At 43.8% G+C, this 26,361-nt stretch overlaps 1 protein-coding gene across 1 annotated transcript; it reads right to left on the bottom strand.

Moving 5' to 3' along the window:
• Positions 1-25,773, bottom strand: LOC308282621 (transcription factor E4F1-like; the record flags this gene model as incomplete). The annotated part of the gene is made up of 14 exons (XM_080723006.1): positions 25,657-25,773; positions 23,226-23,464; positions 22,569-22,653; positions 21,769-21,989; positions 20,685-20,805; positions 19,504-19,656; positions 16,962-17,179; positions 12,532-12,804; positions 11,127-11,250; positions 6,328-6,545; positions 5,423-5,621; positions 2,568-2,767; positions 1,859-1,921; positions 1-447 (listed from the first exon to the last, which is right to left on the bottom strand). Exons 1-14 carry the CDS (start codon positions 25,745-25,747, stop codon positions 1-3), a joined length of 2,652 nt encoding a protein of 883 aa, XP_080579132.1. The 5' UTR covers positions 25,748-25,773.
• Between the last annotated feature and the right edge of the window lie 588 nt (positions 25,774-26,361).

The following is a 26,361-nucleotide window of genomic DNA, read 5'->3' as shown; positions in this document are numbered from 1 at the left end:
TCATACCACCACGGTCTGAATCTCCACCTCCTCAGTCGAGGTCATCACATACTCCTCCTCCTGCTGCTGCTGCACCTCCTCCTCCTCCACCGGCTCCTCCTCCTGCGTGGCAGTAACCACGGTAACCACCCCTCCCTCCATGCTCTCCACCAGGGGTCCTCCTCCTCCTCCTCCTTCCCCTTCCCCGGGGGTCCCCACGCTGGCGGTGGCCAGCAGCGTGCCGTCGCTGATGGCCGAGGCCAGCGTCATGGCCACCTGCTCCGTCAGGCTCTCGGGCGTAGCGATGGTGATGGTGTCGCCACAGTCCGAGATGGAGGCGGCCCCCGCCCCCTCCTCTTCCAGGGACATGTTGCGCACGATGATCTGGGGGTGCGACGCGGCGCCGCAGCCACGCGCCTGGCTCACCATCTGCTGCACCACCTTCATGATGTGGTCGCCCATCTGGAGCTGAGACACACCGGGAACCAGAAGATATATGAAAAGCTAGGTACCAAAACCGCCGCTGCAGTTAACACAGGGGATGCCTACCACGTCCCACACACATGATAACGATTCCCCCCCCCCCCCCCCCCATGGAGTGCCGCACCTGCCGCAGCCTCTGGGGCATGTTAACTTCTTCGGTGCCATATGTAAAGTGGGACCTCTTATATTGCCGGTTCGCCACCAAAGGGTTAAAAAAATAAGTGTGCACGCTGGTGTACGAATTTGTGCACAGATGATGCACTATGCATGTACACGCTTTTCACAGCTTTCAAACAAAAAAATCCGCTTGGAAATCCGTTCAGGCATTCAGGAGATAGCAGCCCTTATGTTTTCTTCAAATGTAAACACACATGGCTGCCATGTTTGAAAGATGGGGTTGGTATGGGTTAAACATGCAATTTCGCGATCGCCATCATGCCTAGTACATATTTTTTTAAGTCGATAAAAGTCGATTGGCAGGGAAGGCCATAGTTAAAAAGTATTATAGAAGTCGATTTTTTGGCAGGGTATGAGTTAACACTTTCACAGCCCAACCGTCCTATATCCAGGGTTCGCACACATTTTTACCAATTAATTTCCAAAACTTTTCCAGAATATTTAACCCAATTCCCAAGACTATATACTGTAACAATAATTCAGCTCAATAACGAGTCCTATGCGCAATGCCCAGTGTATGCCAGTGGTTCTCAACCTTTTCGTGACCCCCGAAATAATCATATTTGTATATATCTCTTCAGGTTTGAATGCACCATTACAGTGCTACAGTGCTACGAGGCTGACCACGGTCCACGACACACTTTAATGAGCTGTTGACTCTGGTCAGTGATTCTGAACCCGTGGCCCTGGGGGCGGGACTGAATTTACCTCACCAGATGAATAAAAAGGTCAACCTTACTCTGGCACGGTTTTAATGAGCAGCTGACTATGGTCAGTGATTCTGAACCCGTGGCCTGGGGCCTCACCAGATGAATAAAAAGGTCAACCTTACTCTGGCATGGTTTTAATCATAAAGTGGAGTACAAACTTCCAGCACTGCACAAAATCATCACTCATGGAACGAAGTCCCTTATGCGACCGGAACCACCAGGTGTTGCATAATATTTGCATAGCGATCAGACACATCATACGTCTAAAAACATCTCATGGGGATTTGAGAAACAATGCAGCGCTAATAAGACTTGAGACCAAAAGCTCTCCGCCCAAACTGTCTCAACGTGGATTTATTTGTTCTTATTTCATGCTTGGGCTCGTTCATGCTCCCGCTCGCTTGTGTGCATGTGCGCGCGTGTGTGTGTGTGTGCGTGCACGTGTGTGTGTGTGCGTGCGTGTGTGCGTGCATGTGTGTGTGCGTGCATGTGTGTGCAGCAGCACTGACGTGATTGTGTGTGTCTTGGATGAGTGTAACCTCTCCTCCCTCCACAGCGTCCTGGGTTGTAGTCTGGAGGAGACAGGAGACACAATGAGAACAAGACACCTGGCAGCATTTTACACCAAACATTATTAAAACCTATGATGTGCTCCTGGGTGTCAGAGGGTCTATATTAGGGTTGCAACGGTACTCGGTGTTACCGGTGTTACCGGTGAACGAGCACAGCACCGAGTACTTTACTTGCACACCGATAACACCGTTAAATAAAAAGAAAACGCATCCGCTGCTCTGTGCAGTGGAGATGTGACGTTCGCCAACGATTCCGCTCTTTTGAACAGCTCTTTTAAATGAACGATGGGATTCGGTTCTCAATCGCGGGAGGCCGGGAGCTGTTCCTTGTGTGGGAGTGTCGAGAACAGATCCAGAATCAAAGGATCATCCACGGGGCAAGGCACAGCCCATCAGACTGCACAATGTCTCGTCCCCACTCGCAGGGCACGTTCCAGGAGACTAGTTGAGGCTTTATAATGTCAGCGCGCAGTAGGCGGAAAAACAACGATTAGCCAAACAAGAAAACGCAGGGTGTTGACACAGACAATATTTTCTGGGTTAAAAATCTCATACCGTTGCAACCCTAGTCTATATATCTACTAACCCCTATGATGTACTCCTGTGTGTCGGCCACCACAGAGGGTCTATAGATCTACTAACTCACCCCTATGATGTACTCTTGTGTGTCGGCCACCACAGAGGAGAACTCCACCAGGACGGCGTGGGGGTCCTCAGAGATGATGGTGGCCGTGGCCAGGCTGTCCACCGAGGCCTGCTCCTCCGTCTCCTCCGTCTCCTCCGTCACCTCCTCCTCCACCTCCTCCTCCTCTGGCTGCTCCACACCGTCGTCCTTATGGCAGCCCCCTGACACACACACACGCACACACACACACACACACGCACACGCACACACACGCACACACACACACACACACAGGTTTGTATTACTATGCTTGTGAGCACATCAAGGTTTTAGGCAGGGGCGTCGTCAATTGGGTATGGCAGGGGGGTATGCAGCTGCCATACCCAGGGTCCAGGGAGGAAAATAAAAGTTACTTTTAAATATAAATCCATGAATGTCTCTTTGTCTATCTGCACTGGTTATTATGTTGTTAAATTACAGTAAAATATAAACTACAAATGCAGAATTTAACAAGATGGTCACTTTAACCAGGTATTATAATTATATTCTCCCCATCTTGACAGAATGGTATATTCCCAGGTTCCGCAGGTCAGCTGCACAGGTGCAATGCATTATTGTTAATTGTAGCACATTTACTAACATAGCTGCACTTGAACAACCGTTCCAGGCTGCCATATCCAGCCCAAGAAACCGTAGAAAACTGAGTAAAAAACTGTCAAAACTTGTTTTTTTCAGACATTGTGAAAATAGCCGATCTACATGCTCACAACGCCTCGCAGCGCGAGGCGTTGTGAGCATGTAGATCTGCTATTTTCACAATAGAACCGTGTTATACAAAATGTAATGCCTCTTTTCCACGAGGACTCCCATCTTTGCCATACGATAGCTTTTGCTGAACTGACGCCACTGGTTTTAGGACAGCAGTTCTCTGTAGCGATGCTAGAGGAAACTAACAGGGTCATCATCATCTGCTGCTGCAGGCTTTCTCAAAGTGGAGCTGTGACGTCGTACCTCTATGACGTTCGTACCTCTATGACTGCCTGCATAGATATGTTCCAACCCGCCCACTCAGGTCCTCTAGTGCAGACCTACTTGAGACGCCAACAATGACATATAAAAAATATGGTGAAGCAGCTTTCTGCTTCTACGGACCGGCAGCTTGGAATAAACTCCCACTACACCTAAGACAGGGCCTCTGTGGATAGCTTTAAAGCACAGCTCAAGACCTATTTCTTTACTCTTGCTTTTAGCTAAATGTTTAAATCCCTGTGCTGCTAATTGACGTCCGCACTGTTCTGAAATTGTTATTTCTCTGCTTAATTGTAATCATTTTAATTATTTCTTTTTATTCTGTATTTTTTATTTTTATTTTACTTTTTCTCTGTTAAGCGCTTCATTTTCTGCTCTGTAAAGCGCTTTGAGCTGCATTTCATGTCATGAAAGGTGCTATACAAATAAAGTTTTATTATTATTATTATTATTACAGTCCAGGGGTGAACACAGGATAGTTTTATAACATTTGGAATTCATCAATATTACCTCTAGAGCAGGGGTGCCCACACTTTTTTGACTTGAGAGCTACTTTTAAAACGACCAGTTCAACATGATCTACCCAGCCCAAAAAAGACAAACTCACTTGGAAATGGAAATAGTGGAGGTAAACATCTTCATTCCGTTCTGCATGGATGTGGTAGGTTTTCAGGTTCTTTGTTATACTACTGACTCTTGAAAACAAAACATTGTATTGGGGGTTTGCCGACTTTAGAAACCATGAAGGGAGTTGACAGGCCCTTCTTGATTTAAATCTATCAAGTCACCTTAATTCCAAAAAGAGGGGTTTTGTGAACTTGTTTATATTTTTTCTTTATATTTTAATTATATATTTTTAGGGGCATGTAATGTGATCTACCTGCACAGCCTTTGTGATCTACTGGTAGATCACAATCTACCTTTTGGGCACCCCTGCTCTAGAGTCTATACCGAGTAAAATAGACCTGAGTTGCACTGTACTTGGTTCGTTTCTTTTTCAATCTACGCCAAATATCTTCGCCAAAAATAGACGATGTACAAGCTTAAAGGAGTAGTTCACCACTTTTCAACCTGTCTTCATATAATAGGTCCTCACTAATGTTCATGATAAAATATCACCATTTTTTTCTACTCAGTCCAAGTCTCCTAGGAGAGCTGTGGGAAGTTCAGAATCTATCGTCTTGTGACATCATCATTTTCCAAAAAAAAAAATGTTATCAATATTTTTGAAAAAAATATTTAGATTTTAATTAATTAAGAACAATGGCTTCCACTTTAAAATTGCAACTTTTCAGGAATAGAAAGCCTGCAGTTTCTATAAGCTGGATTGGCAATCGATGATGTCACAAGACGATGGGTTTCTGACCTGCCCACAGCCCTCCTCTGAGAGAAAAAAAAAAAAGAAAAGCTATTTTTGAGTGAGTACCAATTATATGAACATATAAAGAAAAATCAATCAATCAAAATCATAGGTTGAAAAGTGGTGGAGTGCCCCTTTAAGTAAGATTGTGGATTTTTGGTGAATGTCCCCCCCCCCAGAATAGGGAGGATGGGGTTGTTCAAGTGGTTAAAAGCATAAAGGTCATTTTCAATCTGTCCTAATGGAAACGGATATTCTCTCAAGTTTTCCTTGACATAATGTATCTTAGGGGAGAACATGTACCATATCTTGCCGTGATATGACAAGAATGTAAGGTGCTGTAAATTAGTAGAGTGTTGGAATTCATGTGTGCCGTGGATGAAAAAAGATATTTGAGGCAAAAACCTCTGTAATGGCTGGCTAGCTAAAGGTGAAGTTAAATAAAATGTTAAAAGCCATCTATTTTTGAAATGTGCAGAAGTCTGACCTTTGGCACGTAGATGTCGGTTGAGGGTGCCGTGCTCAGCGAAGCCGCGCTCGCACTTTGGACACTTGAAGGGTTTCTCTCCGGTGTGGTGGCGGATGTGGCGCACCAGAGAGCCCTTCTCCCTGAAGCCTCGCGAACAGAACTGACACACGTAGGGTTTCTCCTGGCCGTGGGTCCGCTGGTGCACCTGCAGGGCGTTCTGCAGGGAAGAGGAGGCAGAGGAACCACAGACTGTTAGCAATATTATTGACTGATTGATTGAAAACTACTGTATTAGAAGGAAAAGGTAAACTAAAAGGATACACCCAAAAAAGCCTATGCCTCGTTTCAATTGAGATACTTTTTTTTTTAACACATAACATTGAATGACAGACAGACAGAACACAGTACTATGCAGACGATATAAAAAAAAACAGTAAAACCATGACACCTAAGATCAGTGGTTCTCAAATTGGGATCTGGGTAGGGGTCCCTGAGGGGGTTCGGCAGCAAAATGAGTGAATACCATCAAAATCAGATCGCAATTAGCCAGTAGCTATGCCCCTCCCAAAGAGCTTTTGTCCAATGCTAGCTTAGAATAACTTCCTGCTTGCCAAGGTTTGCCTTGGCAACAGCCTTGGCAAGCTGCCGGTTGCTAAGCTAGCATTGGACAAAAGCTTTTAGGGGAGGGGCATAGCTACTGGCTAATTGCATGCCTGGAACAAAACATTTCCAGATGGGGGACAGTGCAAATACATATTAATTTGCAGGCCCTTGAGGTGGAAAAGATGAACTCCAAGATGAGAGAATGCTGTCCAGACTGAGCACAGGGGGAGGGGCGGGTGTCTGCCATTGGTAGGGTAGGGTCTCTCACCTTGGTCTTGTAGGCCTTGTTGCAGTGTGCACAGTGGTAGTGTTTCTCTCACCTTGGTCTTGTAGGCCTTGTTGCAGTGGGCACAGTGGTATGGTCTCTCGTCAGAGTGTGCTCTCATGTGCTCCCTCACGTGGCCGATGGTCTTGTAGAGCTTGCCGCACTCGCCACACTTGTACCTCCTCTCGCTGACGTGGATCTCCATGTGCTTCTTCAGCAGGTAGCCCGTCACAAACTCCTTCTCGCACAGGCTGCACTTGAAGGGCTTGTAGCCTGGGGAGAGGAAATGCCACAACACGATGATGAGAGGATTCAATTAGGGCTGGGCGATATGAAAAAATACAATATCACAATATTTTCCCAAGCCGATACACAATCTTATCACGATTCTTTTTCGTGTTTTTATGGTTACTTACTTTTCAAGTTACTTATCAGTACAACCACCTACAAGGTAACAGAAACCAAAAGAAAAAGGAGTAACAGACCATTTAGACCAGTGGTCCTGAAAGTGGGGTCCTTTTGGGAGGTCTAAATTGATCCTTACAAGTATGTAACTCTGACAGTATACAAATGAAACCAAATGGACCCGTATACTGTCAGAGTTAAGGGGACACCTTGATATTTTAAAGTTTGAGAACTACTGATTTAGACCAAAATGCAGGTTTAAATTAATTCTGCAATGAATCTCCGTAGTAACAATCCAACAGGATTTCTTTTACAAGGCTCCCTCATTGTATCACAATATATATGATATCTCTGAAAAGGAATATCGTGGAGATATTGTATGGTCTCAACGATATATTTATCACCAAATCGCCCACCCCTAGATTCAATCTTTCTGCGACTGGATGTCTTTGGACGTCGCTCGTCGCCATTTACATCCGCATGTCATTTCAACGTTTGCTTGACTGCCATCAAGACCTGAGGACGACTCTAAAAAACGCCTTCTAAACCTAACCTAGGTTGTTTTCATTCAAAAAGTATTTTTGCACACCTACGGAGATGGACAGGTGCGTCTGCGCAACAAACCTGAATAGCAGAAAAAAGGGTGAAGTCCCGCTCACCGTCTTTACTTAGAGGAAGATTATTGTTCACATAAGACACAACATATCGTCACTCGGACCTTCATCAGTCATCATTCAAAAAAGATAGCAATATCTAAAATGACACAGATGCTGTCCTGGGTTGAAAGCTATATACTGTAGATGTAACCCATCTAAATGGGTTAAATAAGCACATCTTGTTTTCCTGGAAACTATTATTAATTCAATCTTTGCCTGCGGACAGGTGTTCAACCGGGCTCGAGCCAATGGTGGAGCCGAGCTCTAGGGATTGTAGATTGTTCTGCCACTTTTCAGACAATGGATCAAATCATCATCATCATCATCATCATCATCCAGAGATATGAGCTCTGGTTTATACAGTACTATCTATCTATAAATGCGAGAAGTCTCTGCGTGTGTGTTTGTAATCCGCGTATCTCGAGAACCGTTCGTCCCACCGGCTTCAGATTCGGCACGCGCGTTCCCCGCAGCCGCGCGGAGTGCAGTGCCAGGCCTCGACCCGACCCGACTCGCGGTTTTCCGAAACCGGCGCGAAACGTTCGGAATCTCCTTATGCGGAGCTGATTGTTGACATCAGGCTGTTCCGGAGGAAATCGGCGCAAGCGCTGAGTCATTGTGACATCACTTCATAAAAGGCTCTGACATCACGTACGCCACATGAGTCAACACAAAATCTCTGTGAATGTGTATGTATGTATGTAATCCGCGTATCTCGAGAACCCTTCTTCCCACCGGCACGCGCGTTCTCCAGATATGGGCATAAAGTCTGACATCAGAGTTTTCCGCAACCGGTACTGTGTGTGCAGAGATCTTCATATATGGGCATAAGTGGACAAAGACAAACAGATGGTCAAAACGGGTCCTATGACAACAGGTATATTGGGGTTTGCATTAAAGGGTGGGGCATTCATGGGGTTTGCATTAAAGGGTGGGGCATTCATTCCCTATTTCAAATTCGGCACGTGCGTTCCCCACCGCAGCAGGTAGTGCAGTGCTCGGCCTCAACCCGACCCGACCCACGATTGTTTGAAAAAGCGACAGAAATCTCATATATGGGCATAAAATGGACGCAGATAAACAGATATCTCCATATATGGCATCTCGAGAACCCTTCTTCCCACCGGCACGCGCGTTCTCCAGATATGGGCATAAAGTCTGACATCAGAGTTTTCCGCAACCGGTACTGTGTGTGCAGAGATCTTCATATATGGGCATAAGTGACGCCACATGAGTCAACACAAAATCTCTGTGAATGTGTATGTATGTATGTAATCCGCGTATCTCGAGAACCCTTCTTCCCACCGGCACGCGCGTTCTCCAGATATGGGCATAAAGTCTGACATCAGAGTTTTCCGCAACCGGTACTGTGTGTGCAGAGATCTTCATATATGGGCATAAGTGGACAAAGACAAACAGATGGTCAAAACGGGTCCTATGACAACAGGTATATTGGGGTTTGCATTAAAGGGTGGGGCATTCATGGGGTTTGCATTAAAGGGTGGGGCATTCATTCCCTATTTCAAATTCGGCACGTGCGTTCCCCACCGCAGCAGGTAGTGCAGTGCTCGGCCTCAACCCGACCCGACCCACGATTGTTTGAAAAAGCGACAGAAATCTCATATATGGGCATAAAATGGACGCAGATAAACAGATATCTCCATATACAGGTATATTGGGGTTTGCATTAAAGGGTGGGGCATTCATGGGGTTGAGTCATTGTGACATCACTTCATAAAAGGCTCTGACATCACGTACGCCACATGAGTCAACACAAAATCTCTGTGAATGTGTATGTATGTATGTAATCCGCGTATCTCGAGAACCCTTCTTCCCACCGGCACGTGCGTTCTCCAGATATGGGCATAAAGTCTGACATCAGAGTTTTCTGCAACCGGTACTGTGTGTGCAGAGATCTTCATATATGGGCATAAGTGGACAAAGACAAACAGATGGTCAAAACGGGTCCTATGACAGGTATATTGGGGTTTGCATTAAAGGGTGGGGCATTCATGGGGTTTGCATTAAAGGGTGGGGCATTCATTCCCTATTTCAAATTCGGCACGTGCGTTCCCCACCGCAGCAGGTAGTGCAGTGCTCGGCCTCGACCCGACCCGATACACGATTTTCTGGAACCAGCACGAAAGGTTCGGATTCTGATGTCTGACATCAGGATTTTCCGGAACTGGCACTGTGTCTGCATAGATCTCCATATATGGGCATAAAATGGATGCAGACAGACAAATACAGATATCTCCATATATGGGCATAAATGGACACAGGCAAACAGATGGTCAAAGATCTCCATATATGGGCATAAAGTGGACGCAGACAGACAGATACAGATATCTCCATATATGGGCATAAATGGACACAGGCAAACAGATGGTCAAAACGGGTCCTATGACAACAGGTATAATGGGGTTTGCATTAAGTTTGTCTCCTCCTCCATCTGTTTGTCTGTGTCCCTTTATTCCCATTATGGAGATCTCTGTATCTGTCTGTGCCACCGACTGTGTTGCAGACACAGTGCCGGTTCCCCCTTTAATGCAAACCCCATTATACCTGTTGTCATAGGACCCGTTTTGACCATCTGTTTGAAAAAGCGACAGAAATCTCATATATGGGCATAAAATGGACGCAGATAAACAGATATCTCCATATATGGCATATATGGGCATACAATGGATGCAGAATCACAAAGATCTCCATATACGGGCATAAAAGGGACACAGACAGACAGATACAGAGATCTCCATATATGGGCATAAAATGGACGCAGATAGACAGATATCTCCATATATGGGCATATATGGGCATAAAATGGACCCAGAACTATAACTGCAGTGATCTCCATATATGGACATAAAATGGACACCGACAGACAGACAGATACAGATATCTCCATATATGGGCATAAATGGACACAGGCAGACAAATGGTCAAAACGGGTCCTATGAAAACAGGTATAATGGGGTTTGCATTGAAGGGCGGGGCATTCATTCCCTATTTACATTGTTCCGAGTTGGCCAGGTCGCCGACTAGACGCTGGGCCGCCCGAAGGGCGGCCCAGCTTCTAGTATATTATAATAACAGAGATATGAGCTCACCCAGGTGTCCTCTGGAACATACAGTACATTATTGGGAGAGTGTTTTCTGCTGGTGTTTCAGTCCGAGTGTATCAAAGGGTGCGTTCGGAAATGCGCACCGGGTGTGGTTAGGGTTAGGGGTTAGGGTTAGTTTTAGGCATAGTTTTACTGAGGTTAAGGTTAGGGTTAGGGTTAGGTTTAGGCATAGTTTTACTGAGGTTAGGGTTAGGATTAGGGTTGAGTTTAGGCACTCACTACACTGAGCACACACCCGGTGCGCATTTCCGAACGCACCCTTTGATACAATCGGACTGAAACACCAGCAGAAAACACTCTCCCGTATATTATTATAATAACAGAGATATGAGCTCACCCAGGTGTCCTCTTATTATTATAATAACAGATACAGTATATGAGCTCACCCAGGTGTCCTTTGGTCTATACTGTATATTATTATAATAACAGATACAGTATATGAGCTCACCCAGGTGTCCTCTGGTACATACTGTATATTATTATAATAACAGATACATAAGCTCACCCAGGTGTCCTCTGGTACATACTGTATATTATTATAACAGATATATAAGCTCACCCAGGTGTCCTCTGGTACATACTGTATATTATTATAATAACAGATACATAAGCTCACCCAGGTGTCCTCTGGTACATACTGTATATTATTATAACAGATATGAGCTCACCCAGGTGTCCTTTGACGTGGAAGCGCAGGTAGTTGAGGGCCTTGAAGGAGCGGTTGCAGTGAGGACATTTATGGAGCTTTGGAGACGCAGGCTGCTCCTCCTGTCCATCTGATCCTGTGTCCTCCTGGGGACAGAGGGAAGACACTACTGAGACACAACATGAACATGAGATCCTGTGTCCTCCTGGGGACAGAGGGAAGACACTACTGAGACACAACATGGACATGAGATCCTGTGTCCTAATGGGGACAGAGAGAAGACGTACTGAGACACAATATGGACATCAGATCCTGTGTCCTAATGGGGACAGAGGGAAGACACTACTGAGACACAACATGGACATGAGATCCTGTGTCCTAATGGGGACAGAGAGAGGACGCTACTGAGACACAACATGGACATGAGATCCTGTGTCCTAATGGGGACAGAGAGAGGACGCTACTGAGACACAACATGGACATGAGATCCTGTGTCCTAATGGGGACAGAGGGAAGACACTACTGAGACACAACATGGACATGAGATCCTGTGTCCTAATGGGGACAGAGAGAGGACGCTACTGAGACACAACATGGACATGAGATCCTGTTCCTCCTGGGGACAGAGAGAGGACACTACTGAGACACAACATGGACAGCAAAACTATTATAATAATGAGAGCTCTTTAGTTGGTGGTGAATTGTTTATCACTGTACATTAGCACATGTGAAGAATTCACCCTCTGCCTTTACCTCACCAAAGTTAGAAGCAGTGGGTGTTGTTAACACATTTAGATAAGAATGAACAAAGAGTCCGCACATCAATTGGGGGCTGCAGTGGCTCAGGAAGAGCGGCCACTTGGGAAGCGGAAGGTTCCCAGTTCGATCCCGATGCCTTGCATGGTTTCCTCCGCCATCGGTGTATGAATGTGTGCTGAATGTAATCATCAGTCGTGTATCATTGTTGTAAAGCGCCTTGGATAAAAGGTGCTATATAAATGCACTATTTACTGCTCCCAAATGTACGTTTACGAGTGGCAACGTTTCGAGCCAACTTCCACAGACCTTTCCGGTTTGGTCTGAGGAAGAGCCTTCTCGGCTCAAAACGTTACCACTAGTAACCGTACGTTTGGCACACCCAACCTAGTAGGTGTGGTAGTATGTGCGGTGTCTTTTGGCTGTTTTTCTGCTTCTCTTTCACCTTGATATTAATACATTTACCCATCCTAACTATTAGGAGCAGTGGGCACTTTTAATACAGCACCCAGGGAGCTGCTAGGGGTCAAGTGTCCAAATGCAATGCATTATATCCAAAAAATAATCAGCAACACTTAGATGCACACAATCACGTTCTTCATCAAAGCAGTTCAACATACGAGACAACAACACGCTGACAAAGCCATGGATAAGACGTTTCTCTCTCTCACCTCTGCCTCCATCTCCACGCACTCCTCCGTCACCTGGATCTCCGTCAGGCGCCCCTCGCCGTCGGGACCCCCGAACACCACCTTGCGGATCTCCTCAGCCGCCTGGCTGCTCTCCTCCTCCTGCACCACCTCCACCACTAGGGGCGCTGTGGGCTCCTCCTCCTGCTGGGTCTTCAGGGCGATGCCAGAGTTGATGATGGCCTGACAGATCACGCTGTCGCCCGCCGCCGCCGCCGCAGCCAGGGCCTCCGCCTGAGACTGCTCTACCATCACCTGGTGGCCACAGGGAGGAACTGCAGGTTAGACCAGCCGTTTTCAACACTTTTACATTATTAGTACTTGCACCAGCAGAGCGCGCAAGTACTGCGTTCAGCTGCGTATGTAGGTAAGCCCAATCAAGGGTAGGGATGGAGCGCTAAATAAGGGTAGCTTGATAACCCGATAACAGATTTATTGAGTACCCGCTATCAATAAGTGACTGAGCATGACACTGGGGCAGTCATTTCGGAAGCCACTACTTTAGACCAGGGCTGAAATTACTTTTTTTTTTTTTTTTCTAAAATGTGATAAAGCCACAAAAGCATGTCATAAATATCAGGCTACGTGTTTCACTTAAACGCCAGAGCTTAACTCTGCATGTAAATAAGACTTTTTTTAATTAATGTGAGAGATCGGGACATAATTCTGTTGGTCCTCCCAAATTTAGAACTTGAATATCTCAAAGGTAGTATTTCAGCATGGCATCATTCTATAAGCCATATCTTCAAAACTGTTGGGTCAATCTCCACAACCAATATATCATTTTGTAGCTATGATTCCCAGCTTTCAAATGAAATGAAAAAATGAAAATGAAAAAAAAAAAAAAAAAAAAAAAAGAAATCAATGACTAGCCGTCAGCTGCGTTAAGCTTTGGGCTTATCAAGCTTGTTATCGAGCATAGCAGCCCATGATGTCATGTTTAAACAATCAAGACAAGAGGCGGTCAATAGATTATTACAGTACTATCCATAATATAAAGCCATTTAACACGTATTGCACACTATAATGAATGATTGTTTTAATGATATTTAATGATATGTGTTACTTTTGTCAATATCTTCATAGATGGTGGTCAGCCACAAACTCAGTCGCATCAACTGGCCAATAAAAAAAGATACCAGTTCTTTTCTTTTTTTTCTTCTTTTTTTTAAGATTTTTTATTTTTTGCTTTTTATGCCTTTATTTGATAGGACAGCAGACCGACAGGAACAGGGAGAGAGACAGGGAATGACATGTGGCAAAGGTCGTCCGGATCGGGAATCGAACCGGCGACGCCAGCAGGCATCACAGCCCAGCACGTGGCACGTGCCTTGACCACCATAGTTGGGTCAAAAGGGGCAGTTCCGTGACCGTGGAGAGCGAAGGTCCGTTTCTCAATGGATTTGTCATCTAGGAGGGTTATTAAACAAATTTGGCCGGGGTGTATTCTTTAAAATGAGAAAAAGATGTGAGGGGTCAAACTAGGGGTTTTTAATTATTCTTAATCCATTGCAAGCATTTGTTTTGCATGAAAAACATTCCTTGGGCTAAAAAACGGCCAACAACACTATGGTTTAGTGATGAGTCATCAATTTTCAGTCTTTTAGGGTCCGTTTTTTAGCCCAAGGAATGTTTTTCATGCAAAACAAATGCTTGCAATGGATTAAGAATAATTAAAAACCCCTAGTTTGACCCCTCACATCCCACTTAAAGCAGATTTTTGGGTAGGCATTTTTTCCTTTATAGTGTAGGTGAATGAGACTGAAAATTACCCTAGCTGTCAAACATTTTCCCAACCATTTTGAAAAATACACCCCGGCCAAATTTGTTTAATAACCCTCCTAGATGACAAATCCATTGAGAAACGGACCTTCGCTCTCGACGGTCACGGAACTGCCCCTTTTGACCCAACTACCAGGCCAGCAGGCGCCCCAAAAGATACCAGTTCTGTTCAGAATTTGTCGTCTCACAAAATATTAGAAAATGCTCAATAGCAGGCTTGATAAAAGCCCGGCTCAATAAGCAGGATCGTTAAGGTGCTCATTATCAATAAAAATTAACGATCTCCATCCCTAATCAGGGGCCAGCATTTCTGGTGATGCCAGTGGTGACGTCACTGGCATCGCCAGTGGTGATGCCAGTGGTGAGCGCCCCTCATGGAGCGCCCTGCTGGCGCACTAGGTGCAAGTTGGCACCTCGACAGAGTGCAGTTCTAGTTCATTCAGCATTTGAGCCACGGACCACCATGTGATGACATAACCTCTCAGACCCAAGACATTCTCAGATAGGACTTTTTCCCACAAGTCTACGCTGCATTGACGATGGTACCATAGGAGAGATACTGTAACAGGCAAACCTTTATCAAAATAACAATTATTCTACATTCTCTACTTGTGTAGACCCATTACCCATTCCCTGTTCATTTTCCTATAGCTTCATTTGATTGGCTTAATTTGAACGGGAAACACGTGTGTGTGTGTCATTCAGTTCTGCTGCAGAGCCAATCAAACAAAGCAATATAGCAAAACGAGCCGGAATAGGAAACGTAGCGGGTGCGCCACCTTCTGAAACCCCAAGACTGCATCTATGCACAGATCCTTGTCCCAAACAGCCACTGCACTTCCGGAGCCCACCTGCCACCTCATGGCAATAAAAAAAGTGCATTGAATTCAACGCCTCAGAAAGGATTAAACCTAAATAGAAAAAATGGTGTTTAGCATGACAAATAGTGACCATTAAAGGACAACTTTGTTTTTTTTACAACAAGTGTTCATATTTTAGATTGTAAAAAAAAAATTGCGAAAAAGTGAGTGTTAAAATGTTTTCATTTGCTTCGTTCTATTGTTTCATCGCGTTTACCGTGCTAAAATGTGGGGCATGCGTACGCATGGGGGCATGCGTACAAGTGGCTAACTATGTCTTTTTAGACACAATAAGCCAGCAGTTTCTTTATTGCTATTTACAGTAACACTTCTAGCCGCCATAAGTCACATCCAACCATGAAAGGTTGTGTTGTATCTTGGGAATGGGCTTATTCTGTGTAAAATGACATATTTAGCCACTTGTACATTACTGAAATAAGAATCTCTAACACAATAGAAAGAAGTAAATGAAATAATTTTAACACTCATCTTGTATATTCTTTAAAGGAGCTATAGTCAACTTTTTCTTGAAAAACGGATGCTAAAATAAAAATTATGTTTCGAAAATATTTTATAAAAAAATAAGCTTCATATATGTTTCTATTCAAAAATGACCACAAAAAGCGTAAAATAATGATAAAATAATCATTTTGGCCATTGTCAGACCGACACTTTGTTTACATTCTAGTCTATAGACTAGGATGTAAACAAAGTGCCGGCCCTACAATGAAAAAGTTGACTATAGCTCCTTTAATTACAATCTAAAATATGAACCCCTGTTGTAAAAAACTAAAGCACATTATGACGCAATATTTTATGCTTTAAATAAAAAAAAAATAGCAGATCTACAAGCTCGCAGCAAGGCACTCAGCTTGTAGATCTGCTATTTTTGAAAAATCGTGAAAATTAGAATTTTGACCCAATTCTATAAGTGTCTTTTGTATCCTTCTAAGATTTTTGGAAAAAACCTATGTTTCTAGGTCAGCAATCTGGCCAGCCATCGTCAAAGAAAAGGTCCTTTTCACTTAACTGGGGCTCAGTTAGCCTGTTCTTCAAAGAGACTGCTATGTCAGTGGTTCTCAAACTTTTTCATGTGAAGGACCCCCAAAATGATATTTATTTGGCCACGGACCCGCATCTCAAAATATCTAGTTCCAGGGACCACCCAGAAGCAAAATTTGAGTTACAAACGTTCGCTTTAAAAATACATATATTAACACTTATGTTGCAATGATTTTTTCTCTTCAATGTCTCGCGTTGCCATGGTTACCATAGACTTCCATGTAATTGTGCAATTGTGTAAAAAGTGCACGCCCATGCCTAGATGATGCACCACGTGTGTAGATGCTGTTCACAGCTTTCAAACAAAAAAATCCGCTTGGAAATCCGTTCAGGCATTCATGATTTATCAGCCATTATGTTTTCTTCAGATGTAAACAAACATGGCTGCCATGTTTGAAAGAATAAGTTGGTATGGGGGTTAAACATGCAATTTCGCGATCGCGATCATGCCTAATACATTTCTGGAGGTCCAAAAAAATTTTAAGAAAAAAAAGTTTTGAAAAAAAAAAAAAAAAAAACGGGAAACTCGGGGTTGGCACCATATGTGTTAAAAGACTTTTTCAAAAATAGCAGACCTACAAGCTCGCAGCACGGCACTCGGTGCCGCGCTGTGAGCTTGTATATCTGCTATTTTTCACTGGTTAAAGCAGTCAATAATTCTAGGCTTAATGGGATGAAAAAAGGATGTGGGGTTGAGGCTGTCCTCACCTGCTGCTCCTGCAGGGTTCCGTCCACCTCCATGGTGAAGTGGACCCGGTGGATGACCTCCTGACCCCCAGCCTCCACCACACTGATGAGCTGGTGGCCCTCCGCCTGCGCCACCTCCACCTCCACCTGATGGTGCTGGTGCTGGTGGTGCTCCACCAGCGCCTCCTGGTGCTCCGTCAGAGGAGCTACAACAGCTGCTGCTGCTGCAGTGTCCATTCCTGCATGGACAAACCAAACGGCCTCGTCAACAACAGCAACTCAGGGGCTGTGTCCGTCCACCTAGGGCTGTCACGATATGACATTTTACATGACGATTAATTGTTAATTGTCACTCAAATAATTGCGATTAACGATTTAATTGTGTTTTTGTCGTTGATAATTACATTTCCGTTTGGCTTTTAGGCTTTGAAGTTGCACATGGCAGATATGACACGTAACCTAAATACCCAAAGACATTATGGACATATTTGACAACTTTCTACTTAAAAAAATAACATTGATAGTGGAATAGCCGATCTACAAGCTCACAACGCGTCGCGACGCGTTGTGAGCTTGTAGATCTGCTATTTCCACAATTTTTTACTTAAAAAAAAATATGTATATGAAACATTTTCAACATTCACGATTATGACGATTATGAAAAATAATCGCGATTATGTCAAATAATCGCGATTAGACGATTATGTAATAATTGTGACAGCCCTACGTCCACCGACACATTTTCAACAGGAGATTATTCGCGTTATGGCCCGAAACACCAGCATTTTAGTCATAGTCCTTATACAGAATAAAATTCGGTTTAGTTTTATTCACCTGAAATGTTTTACTTTTAGTCTAGTTTTAGCTGACTAAATATAATATTTTCGTAGACTAAATCTACAGTTTATTTTGTCGACAAAAATGCATATTTGCAAGCTTGTAGCTTGTAGATCTGCAATTTTCACGGCCCAACACCCGAGCGTAACCAAATATAAAATGGCTTTTAGTTCTACTGGCTCTCTTCTCCACTAGTTCCTCACTAGGATTTCAGTCTAGTTTTTATCCGTTGAAGAAATTGACAGCATATTTAGTCTTTGTTGTAGTCATCATAGCTTAGTTTTTATCTTGTTTTTGTCAGTCATTTTTCGTCGGTTTTAGTGGACGAAATCTCGTCCACAAAAGAGTTTCTCAAAGTGGGTGCCGAGACTGTATACTGTATCTTAGTGGCAAAGGTTTAAGCCTTATTTACTGCACTTGGTCCGAAAGACAATTGGGCAAAATAGATCTAAAAGCTCACATGTTGGTGATGCGACACGTTATGAGCCCGTTTATGTTTCCCCAAAAACCAGGGAGGATGAAGAGTTCATCCTCCCTACAGGGTTCCCACACATTTTTTACCAATTAATTTCCAAAACTTTTCCAAAACCTTTCCAGAATATTTAACCCGATTTCCAGGACTATATAACAATAATTCAGCTCAATAACAGGTCACTACTCTTATGTGCAATGCCCAAAGACAGGTAGTGTATATGCCAGTGGTTCTCAACCTTTTCAGGCCGTGACCCCCAAAATAATCATGTTTTTACTGGGGACCCCACCCCACCCTGACGAGCACTAAGAGTAGAGGAATTTTGTATAACACGGTTTTATTGTGAAAATAGCAGATCTACATGCTCACAACGCCGGCTACTTTCACAATTTCTGCCTCTAATATTTGACAATTTGGCCAATGTTTAATTTGTCATTTCAGAGGTATTAACAAAATCAATAACCAAAGACAATGCATAGCTATTTTTCCCAGGACCTTCCAGGACCCTTGATAAATTCCAAAACTTTTCCAGTACTGGAAAAATATTTTTCTAATTTCAAAATATTTCCACGAATTTCATGACCGTGGGAACCCTGGAGGATGGAGTTCATCCTCCCTAAAATAACCCATTCAGGACGGGTACACATGTTGTGTATCGTTATTTTATGATTTAACTATTGAAAAATAGCAGATATATAAGCTCACAGCGCGGCACTCGGTGCCGCGCTGCGAGCTTGTAGATCTGCTATTTTTGAAGAATCGTGAAAATTAGAATTTTGACCCGATTCTATAAGTGTCTTTTGGATCCTTCTAAGGTTTTTTGAAAACCCGTGTTTCTATGTCAGCAATCTGGCCAGCCATCGTCAAAGAAAAGGTCCTTTTCACTTAACTGGAGCTCAGTTAGTCTGTTCTTGAGAGACTACTATGTCAGTGGTGCTCAAACCTTTTCATGTCAAGGACCCCCAAAATGATATTTATTTGGCCACAGACCCCCATTTCAAAATATTTAGTTCCGGGGACCCCTCAGAAGCAAAATTTGAGTTACAAAACTTTCGCTTTGAAAATGCATATACCGTCAAAGATTTGCACACATTTTCACGACTTTTTTCAAAAAATAGCAGATCTACAAGCTCGCAGCGCGGCACTCGGTGCTGCGCTGTGAGCTTGTATATCTGCTATTTTTCACTGGTTAAAGCATTCAATAATCATAGGCCTAAATGGGTTATAAGAGAGGACGGGGTGAATGTAGCTGACCTTTCTGCAGCCCGTCCCTGCTGACCAGGATCTCCTTGTACTGGTTGAAGCGGATCTTCTCTGTGCAGGGAGTGATGGACTTCAGGTGTCTGGTCAGAGCTCCTGACTCCCTGAAGGAGAGGCCGCACAGCGTGCAGCGGTACGGACGCTCATCTGGAGGGGAGACAGCAGCACACATGGTTACCAGACCATTAAGACCACAGCGTGCAGCGGTACGGACGCTCATCTGGAGGGGACACAGCAGCACACATGGTCACTAGCCCATTATGACCTGGAGTTATTTTATGCTTTAACTCAGGGGTCTTCAACGTTTTCAGCCCAAGGACCCCTTAGTTGAGAGAGAGAGATGAAGCAGGGACCCCCACAACCTTTTCAGAGATTCCATGGTAGTTGCATTGTTTGACAGCGCAATCGTCAGTGTATTTTGAATTCATGTCAATTTGTGTTTTCAGATATTTAACCACTTGAACTGTCAATACTTACCGGTAATTAAGTTGACCTTTCACTCTGTACTTAGTCTGCTCTTTTTTCCCACTACACCAAACCTCTTTGCCGAAAATAGTCGATCTACAAGCTCACAACGCCTCGCGTCGCAAGGCGTTGAGCTTGTAGAGCTTGTATAACTATTGAAAAATACCAGATATACAAGCTCACAGCACGGCAAATCTTTGGATATATATTATTTTTCAAAGCAAACTTTCTCTAATCTCTGTTCTGGAACAACATACTTTGAAATGGGAGTGCGCGGCATTGCATTTGCATCCCCATCCGGAATCAACAGGGGTAAATGTATTGTAATCAAATTATTGTCTTTGGAATGCGACAAAAAACAAAACATATTATTGAACTCAAGTCTCCATGGCGTGAGTAATCAATAGAAAAAAATTAACGTCATTTTGGGGGTGAACTACTCCTTTAAACATGCGTGGAAAATCTTGAGAGTGTTTGAAACAAATCCTCTCTTCTGGGGGTTCCCTGGCAGATGGCCCAAATCCATCATCAATTTGGGGGTCCTGGGCATGGAACTACCTGCCCTGAGGGGGTCCTGGGCATGGAACTACCTGTCCTGAGGGGGTCCTGGGCATGGAACTACCTGCCCTGAGGGGGTCCTGGGCATGGAACTACCTGTCCTGAGGGGGTCCTGGGCATGGAACTACCCCCCTGAGGGGCGTGGCCTGTACCTGTGTGACGCCGGCTGTGGCGAATCAGAGAGCCTTTGGTACGGAAGGAGGTTCCACACAGCTCACAGGAGTACTTCTTCTGCTCACTGTGGGTGTGCATGTGAGTCCTCAGGATGTTAGTCTGGAACACAACACAACCTTATGCTCACTGTGGGGACTCAGGATGTTAGTCTGGAAGAATACAAAAAAGGATCCCCAAATGATTTTGGTGGGTCCCCAGATGATTAACTTAATGTGCAGCATTGTTTTCTCACTCAACAGTAAACAAACCAACATTAAGTTTAAGTGTATAGAGGCTATCTGCACATTTCTAAAGTCACAATTTAAGGACTTTTTAATACCTCTAAAATGACAAATTAAACATTGGACAAATTGTCAAATATTAGAGGCAGAAATTGTGAAAATAGCCAATCTACATACTCACAAGGCGTTGTGAGCATGTAGATCTGCTATTTTCACAACCAAACAAAATGTAATGCTTCAACTCTTAGTGCTCGTCAGGGTGGGGGGGTCCCCAGTTAAAATATGATTATTTTGGGGGTCGCAACCTGAAAAGGTTGAGAACCACTGGACTAGAAGAACAGAACAGAAACGGATTGGTTACATCACATTTGGAACCGTTTCAGGAAGAGGTTTGATCACACTGTCACAGCTGGTGTGTGGACTTCATGTCTGCTGTATAATTACAATACCAGTGGTTCTCAAAGCTTTAAATGTCATGGATCACCATAACTCTGAGAGAGTACAAATAGAACCTAATGGACCCGTAAGCAGGCGTCGACACCGAGGGTTGCCCACCTGCCCCTGGCAGGGAAATAACACCTTTGGGCAGGCCGAGTTTGCTTTCAGTTTGCTGCAAAACATTTGGAATAGTTATGTGTAAATGCATTAAAACCAGCTCAAGCATCTTACCATACATAAAGACTTTTTTTCTTTTAGAGCTTTACCAAAAAACAGTGGTTCTCAAACATTATTTTCAAGGACCCCTACCCCCCCATAACTCTCAAGGAACACCTGAAGGGTCTCTCCCTGGACCCCCACTTTGTGGACCCACAAAAACACCCATCATGGATGAAACACTCACGGTTTTGAAAGTCTTTTTGCATAAATGGCACATGTAGCGGCCATCTTTGATCTCGTAGGGCCGGTCCTTCTTGGCGTCGCCGGGCGTCTCCGCGGGCTCGTCGGACGCCGCCGCCTCTTCCTCCTCCTCCTCCTGGGGTGGGGGCGGGGCCACCCTCGCCGCCGCCGCCCTCTTCCTGCACCCCCGGCCCAGCACGCCCAGCACGCCCTCAGCCAGCTTATCTGAGGGACAGGGATGGGACGACATGAACATTTCATATCACGATTATTGTGACCAAAGATTTACGATATTATCATGATGACTAGCCCTTACCCGTTCAAAGATATGAGCTCCGAAATGATGTGCAGTGCGTGGGTTATGGGATGTGCACTGTGCACACAGTATATGAGGGATGGAAAGTAACTTTAACTGGTGCTTGCATTATAATATGTAGGAGCATCAATGTAAGAAATACCCGTTTCGTTTAATGGCTATAGAGATACTGTGTACCCATCTGCATGATTTTTGGACAACATCTGTAACAGGCCGGACAACTGAGGAGAAACGCTGTGACAGACAGACACTCACTCAGACAGACACTGGCTCCCGGTTGCAGCCCGCACTGAATACAAAACACTGATGCTGGCTTAAAAGCAGCCAAAGGTATGGCACCTCCAAAGCCCCCTCCAAACCCTACATCCCAACCCGTTCACTCAGATCAGCTAACACAGGGATGCCCCCAAACTAAGGAATAAACTCCATGACGCACTTAGAACAACAGTCTCACTCACAACTTTAGGTTTTCATTCACTGGAACCCACCGTTATTGACAGCTTTCTTTGACTCGTCCGGCAGCACTGACTGCTCTTTCTTCACGGAGGCAGGGTCTCCACTGGCAGCAGATGCCTGTTAAAAAAAAAGGTGCAAACATTTACAGTTGAGAACTGACACACTGTTGTAATACTGTATACCACCACCGGGCTTGACCCACAGCCCAGTAGCAATCTGATCCCAATCAGAAGACAGAATGATTTAAACAAGTGAAATTGGAAGACATGAAACAAATGAATGAGCTGACAAATTTGGAAATGGAACCCTATACAATATGTACGCTGACAAATGATCTTACTCTCTCTTGATTGGATCTTTCTCACAAACTCAATGCTGATGTTGTCTGCGCCTGTGTGTGTGTGTGTGTGTGTGTGTGTGTGTGTGTGTGTGTTGTGTTTTTTTTCATCATAGTGCTGTGTATATTTGTCATTTAATGTCTCAATGAAATGAGTACGGAGAACCCCAATGTAAACAAGCCACAGTGCTTTTTTGGGTTTAAATCCTATTAGTAGACTCTGAAATGTACGGTCCTGTGCTTTTCCTATACGAATGCAAACTGCTAATAAAGTAATCAATCAATCAAGTGTGTGTGTGTGTGTGTGTGTGTGTGTGTGTGCGTGCGTGTGTGTGTAAAATAATGTGTTCACCTGGGCGCCATGGTCCTCCTGGCTGACGACGGTGGCATCTTCTTCTGATTTGGTGACCCCCTGCAGCGGTGGTGGCGGCGCCCCCGGCCCCCCCGCTGCGGGCACCTTGCCGCGGGCGGGTGGTGCTCTGTTAGCTGGTCTGCTGGCGCCGCAGCCGTGCTGCTGCAGCTTGTGCTGGATGAAGCTGTCCAGGGTGGAGAACTCCGTCTGGCAGCGGCCGCACTTATGCAAGTCCTCATCTGTACACATGCAACAGTGTTCATTAAATCACAACATTAATGATTAGCATGTATGCACATCCTCATCTGTACACATGCAGCCATGTTCATTAAATCACAACATTAATGATTAGCACTTACAGTTTACAGTTTAGGCATTTAGCAGACGCTTTTAATCCAAAGCGATTTACAATAAGCAGGTAATACACGTCACTATAATAAGCAAGATAATATAATGTCAGTACATTAACAACAATATAACAAATGCATAGGAATATCAATCTAGAAAAAACATTATTAAACCTCTAAAACCTAAATAATACACGTCCTCATCTGTACACATGCAACCGTGTTCATTAAATCACAACATTAATGATTAGCATGTATGCACATCCTCATCTGTACACATGCAGCCATGTTCATTAAATCACAACATTAATGATTAGCACTTACAGTTTACAGTTTAGGCATTTAGCAGACGCTTTTAATCCAAAGCGATTTACAATAAGCAGGTAATACACGTCACTATAATAAGCAAGATAATATAATGTCAGTACATTAACAACAATATAACAAATGCATAGGAATATCAATCTAGAAAAAACATTATTAAACCTCTAAAACCTAAATAATACACGTTCTCATCTGTACACATGCAACAGTGTTCATTAAATCACAACATTAATAAGTAGCACTTCATACACGTCCTCAAAGGAGGATTAACAGGAGGAGATAGCAGGTCAATAACAATTCTTCCATATTCCCTTATTGTGTAGACTTCTTGTAAATTAATAATTCAGATGCTTAAAAATATAATGAAACCAAATGGACCTGAGTTTACACTCTCAAGAGTTAAAGATCTATAAAGGGTCTATTAACAACTCTATCATTTAGCTGGGGACCAGGCTGGAACCCCTAAGGGCCACTGCCCACTGGTGGTCCCCGGACCACTGGTACACAAGGACTCAATAATTGTTTCCATTGTGGTCCCATGTATTCAGTTCATCAAGACCCACCGTTGGGGTCCTTGGCTTGGAAGGGGTCCCCAGGAAAATGTGTTAATTTATAAATTACAAAATCGGTTTTAGCATGACGTAAAGCGTTTGTGAGCTTGAAGATCTGCCATATATTTGAATAAATAATAGAATAACTTAATAGACACATATGTTATCTTATGGGGGTCGCCCCCCAGGGTGTGACACTACATATTTTCAGAAGAGGGTCCGTGGACACCAAAAATACATATCAAATATTGGGGTCCATAAGAAGGGGTCCCACTCCCTCCTTCTTTGATTGATTGATTGATTGATTGTCTGATTGAAGACTTTATTAGAAGTTTGCATAGGAAAAGGTACAGTTTCATGACGGTACAGTTCACTGGTACAAGGTCTACTAAAAGGAGATCCTAGAAAAGACTAAGCTAATTTCCATAGGACACCATTGAAGAATCTCATATAACATTGAATGACAGACTTGAACATGTTTTAGAACCTACAAGAACAGAATCTAAACAAGCTCAGACGTCGAGAAGCAACTACATAAAGGACTACAAAACTAGTCTTATGAGTGACGTTTAAAGGAGCTATAGTCTAAAATATACTAAAATAAAAATAATGTTTCGAAAATATTTTATAAAAAAATAAGCTTCATATATGTGTTTCTATTCAAAAATGACCACAAAAAGCGTAAAATAATGATAAAATAATCATTTTGGCCATTGTCAGACCGACACTTTGTTTACATTCTAGTCTATAGACTAGGATGTAAACAAAGTGTCGGCCCTACAATCAAAAAGTTGACTATAGCTCCTTTAATGAAGCCTATATGTAGTCCTTTATAGTTCCAGCTAGTTAATTGCTTCGTCTGTCATTCAATGTTATACGAGATACTTAAATGGTTTCCTGTGGAAATAAGCTTAGTCTTTTCTAGGACCTCCTTTTAGTTGACCTTGTACCAGTGAACTGTACCGTCATGAAACTGTACCTTTTCCTATGCAAACTTCTAATAAAGTCTTCAATCAATCAATCAATCAATCAATCAATCAATCAATCATAACAACAACCATTAGCCAGCAGTGGCTAAAAGGCTAGCCAACACACACATGATGGAGCCTGGACGTTAGGGTTGTTATAGGCCCCAATGTTTTCGCCAAAACTCGCACATAAAGCGCAGTTTAAAGCATTGTGCAGAGTGTTTATGTGTGATGTGTGGACCTTCATCTGGCAGCGAGGTGTGGATGCTGCTGATCAGGACGCTGCTGCCGTTGTTCTGCCGTTCTGCCGTATGATTATTTTCTACATTCATGTCGTTTAAAGTTCTCCGTCTGTGTCGCAACGACGCCGCGAAGCCCTCAGCAGCGTTTTACACTGCACACTGCTCCAAGAGTGTAGAGGAAAACATGGCGGATTTACGACCTGGTCGTCATAACAACTACAGAGGCGCGTGCTGCTGGCTGCTGGTTAGCTGCTGGCTTGACATGGGTGTTGCTGCTTTAATGTTCCAGAAGATGGCGCTGTTGGCCCGCTCAACTTCACCATAAGACTGCTGGTGAAGGCGTGTATCTATTCTGCATCTAGCATGAGGCAAGACCCTCATTCGGTGAACACTTTGAACTCAATTGAGTTAACTTAAAAGTGTTCACCGAATGTAAATCTTTGCTTCTGGCATGGGGGTCCCCGGAACAAAATGTTTTGAGATGGGGGTCCGCGGCAAAATACATGATATAATTTTTCGGGTCCTTTCCTTGACGTGAAAAAGTTCTACAAATGTTTTCTGAATCCCAACAGTTTTCTGGCAGGATATGTTGATTCAGTGATTCTCAAACTTTGTCATGTCAAGGACCCCCAAAATGATATGTATTTAGCCATATAATATTCTGTTCCAGGGACCCCCCAGCCAGAAACAAAGATTTGCCTGAA

The sequence above is a fragment of the Nannobrachium achirus genome (genome assembly GCF_963921795.1).
Source record: "Nannobrachium achirus genome assembly, chromosome: 4".
Classification (NCBI taxonomy): Eukaryota; Metazoa; Chordata; class Actinopteri; order Myctophiformes; family Myctophidae; genus Nannobrachium; species Nannobrachium achirus.
Note: the sequence above shows the minus strand (reverse complement) of the source record. Positions and strands in the feature narration are given on the sequence as shown.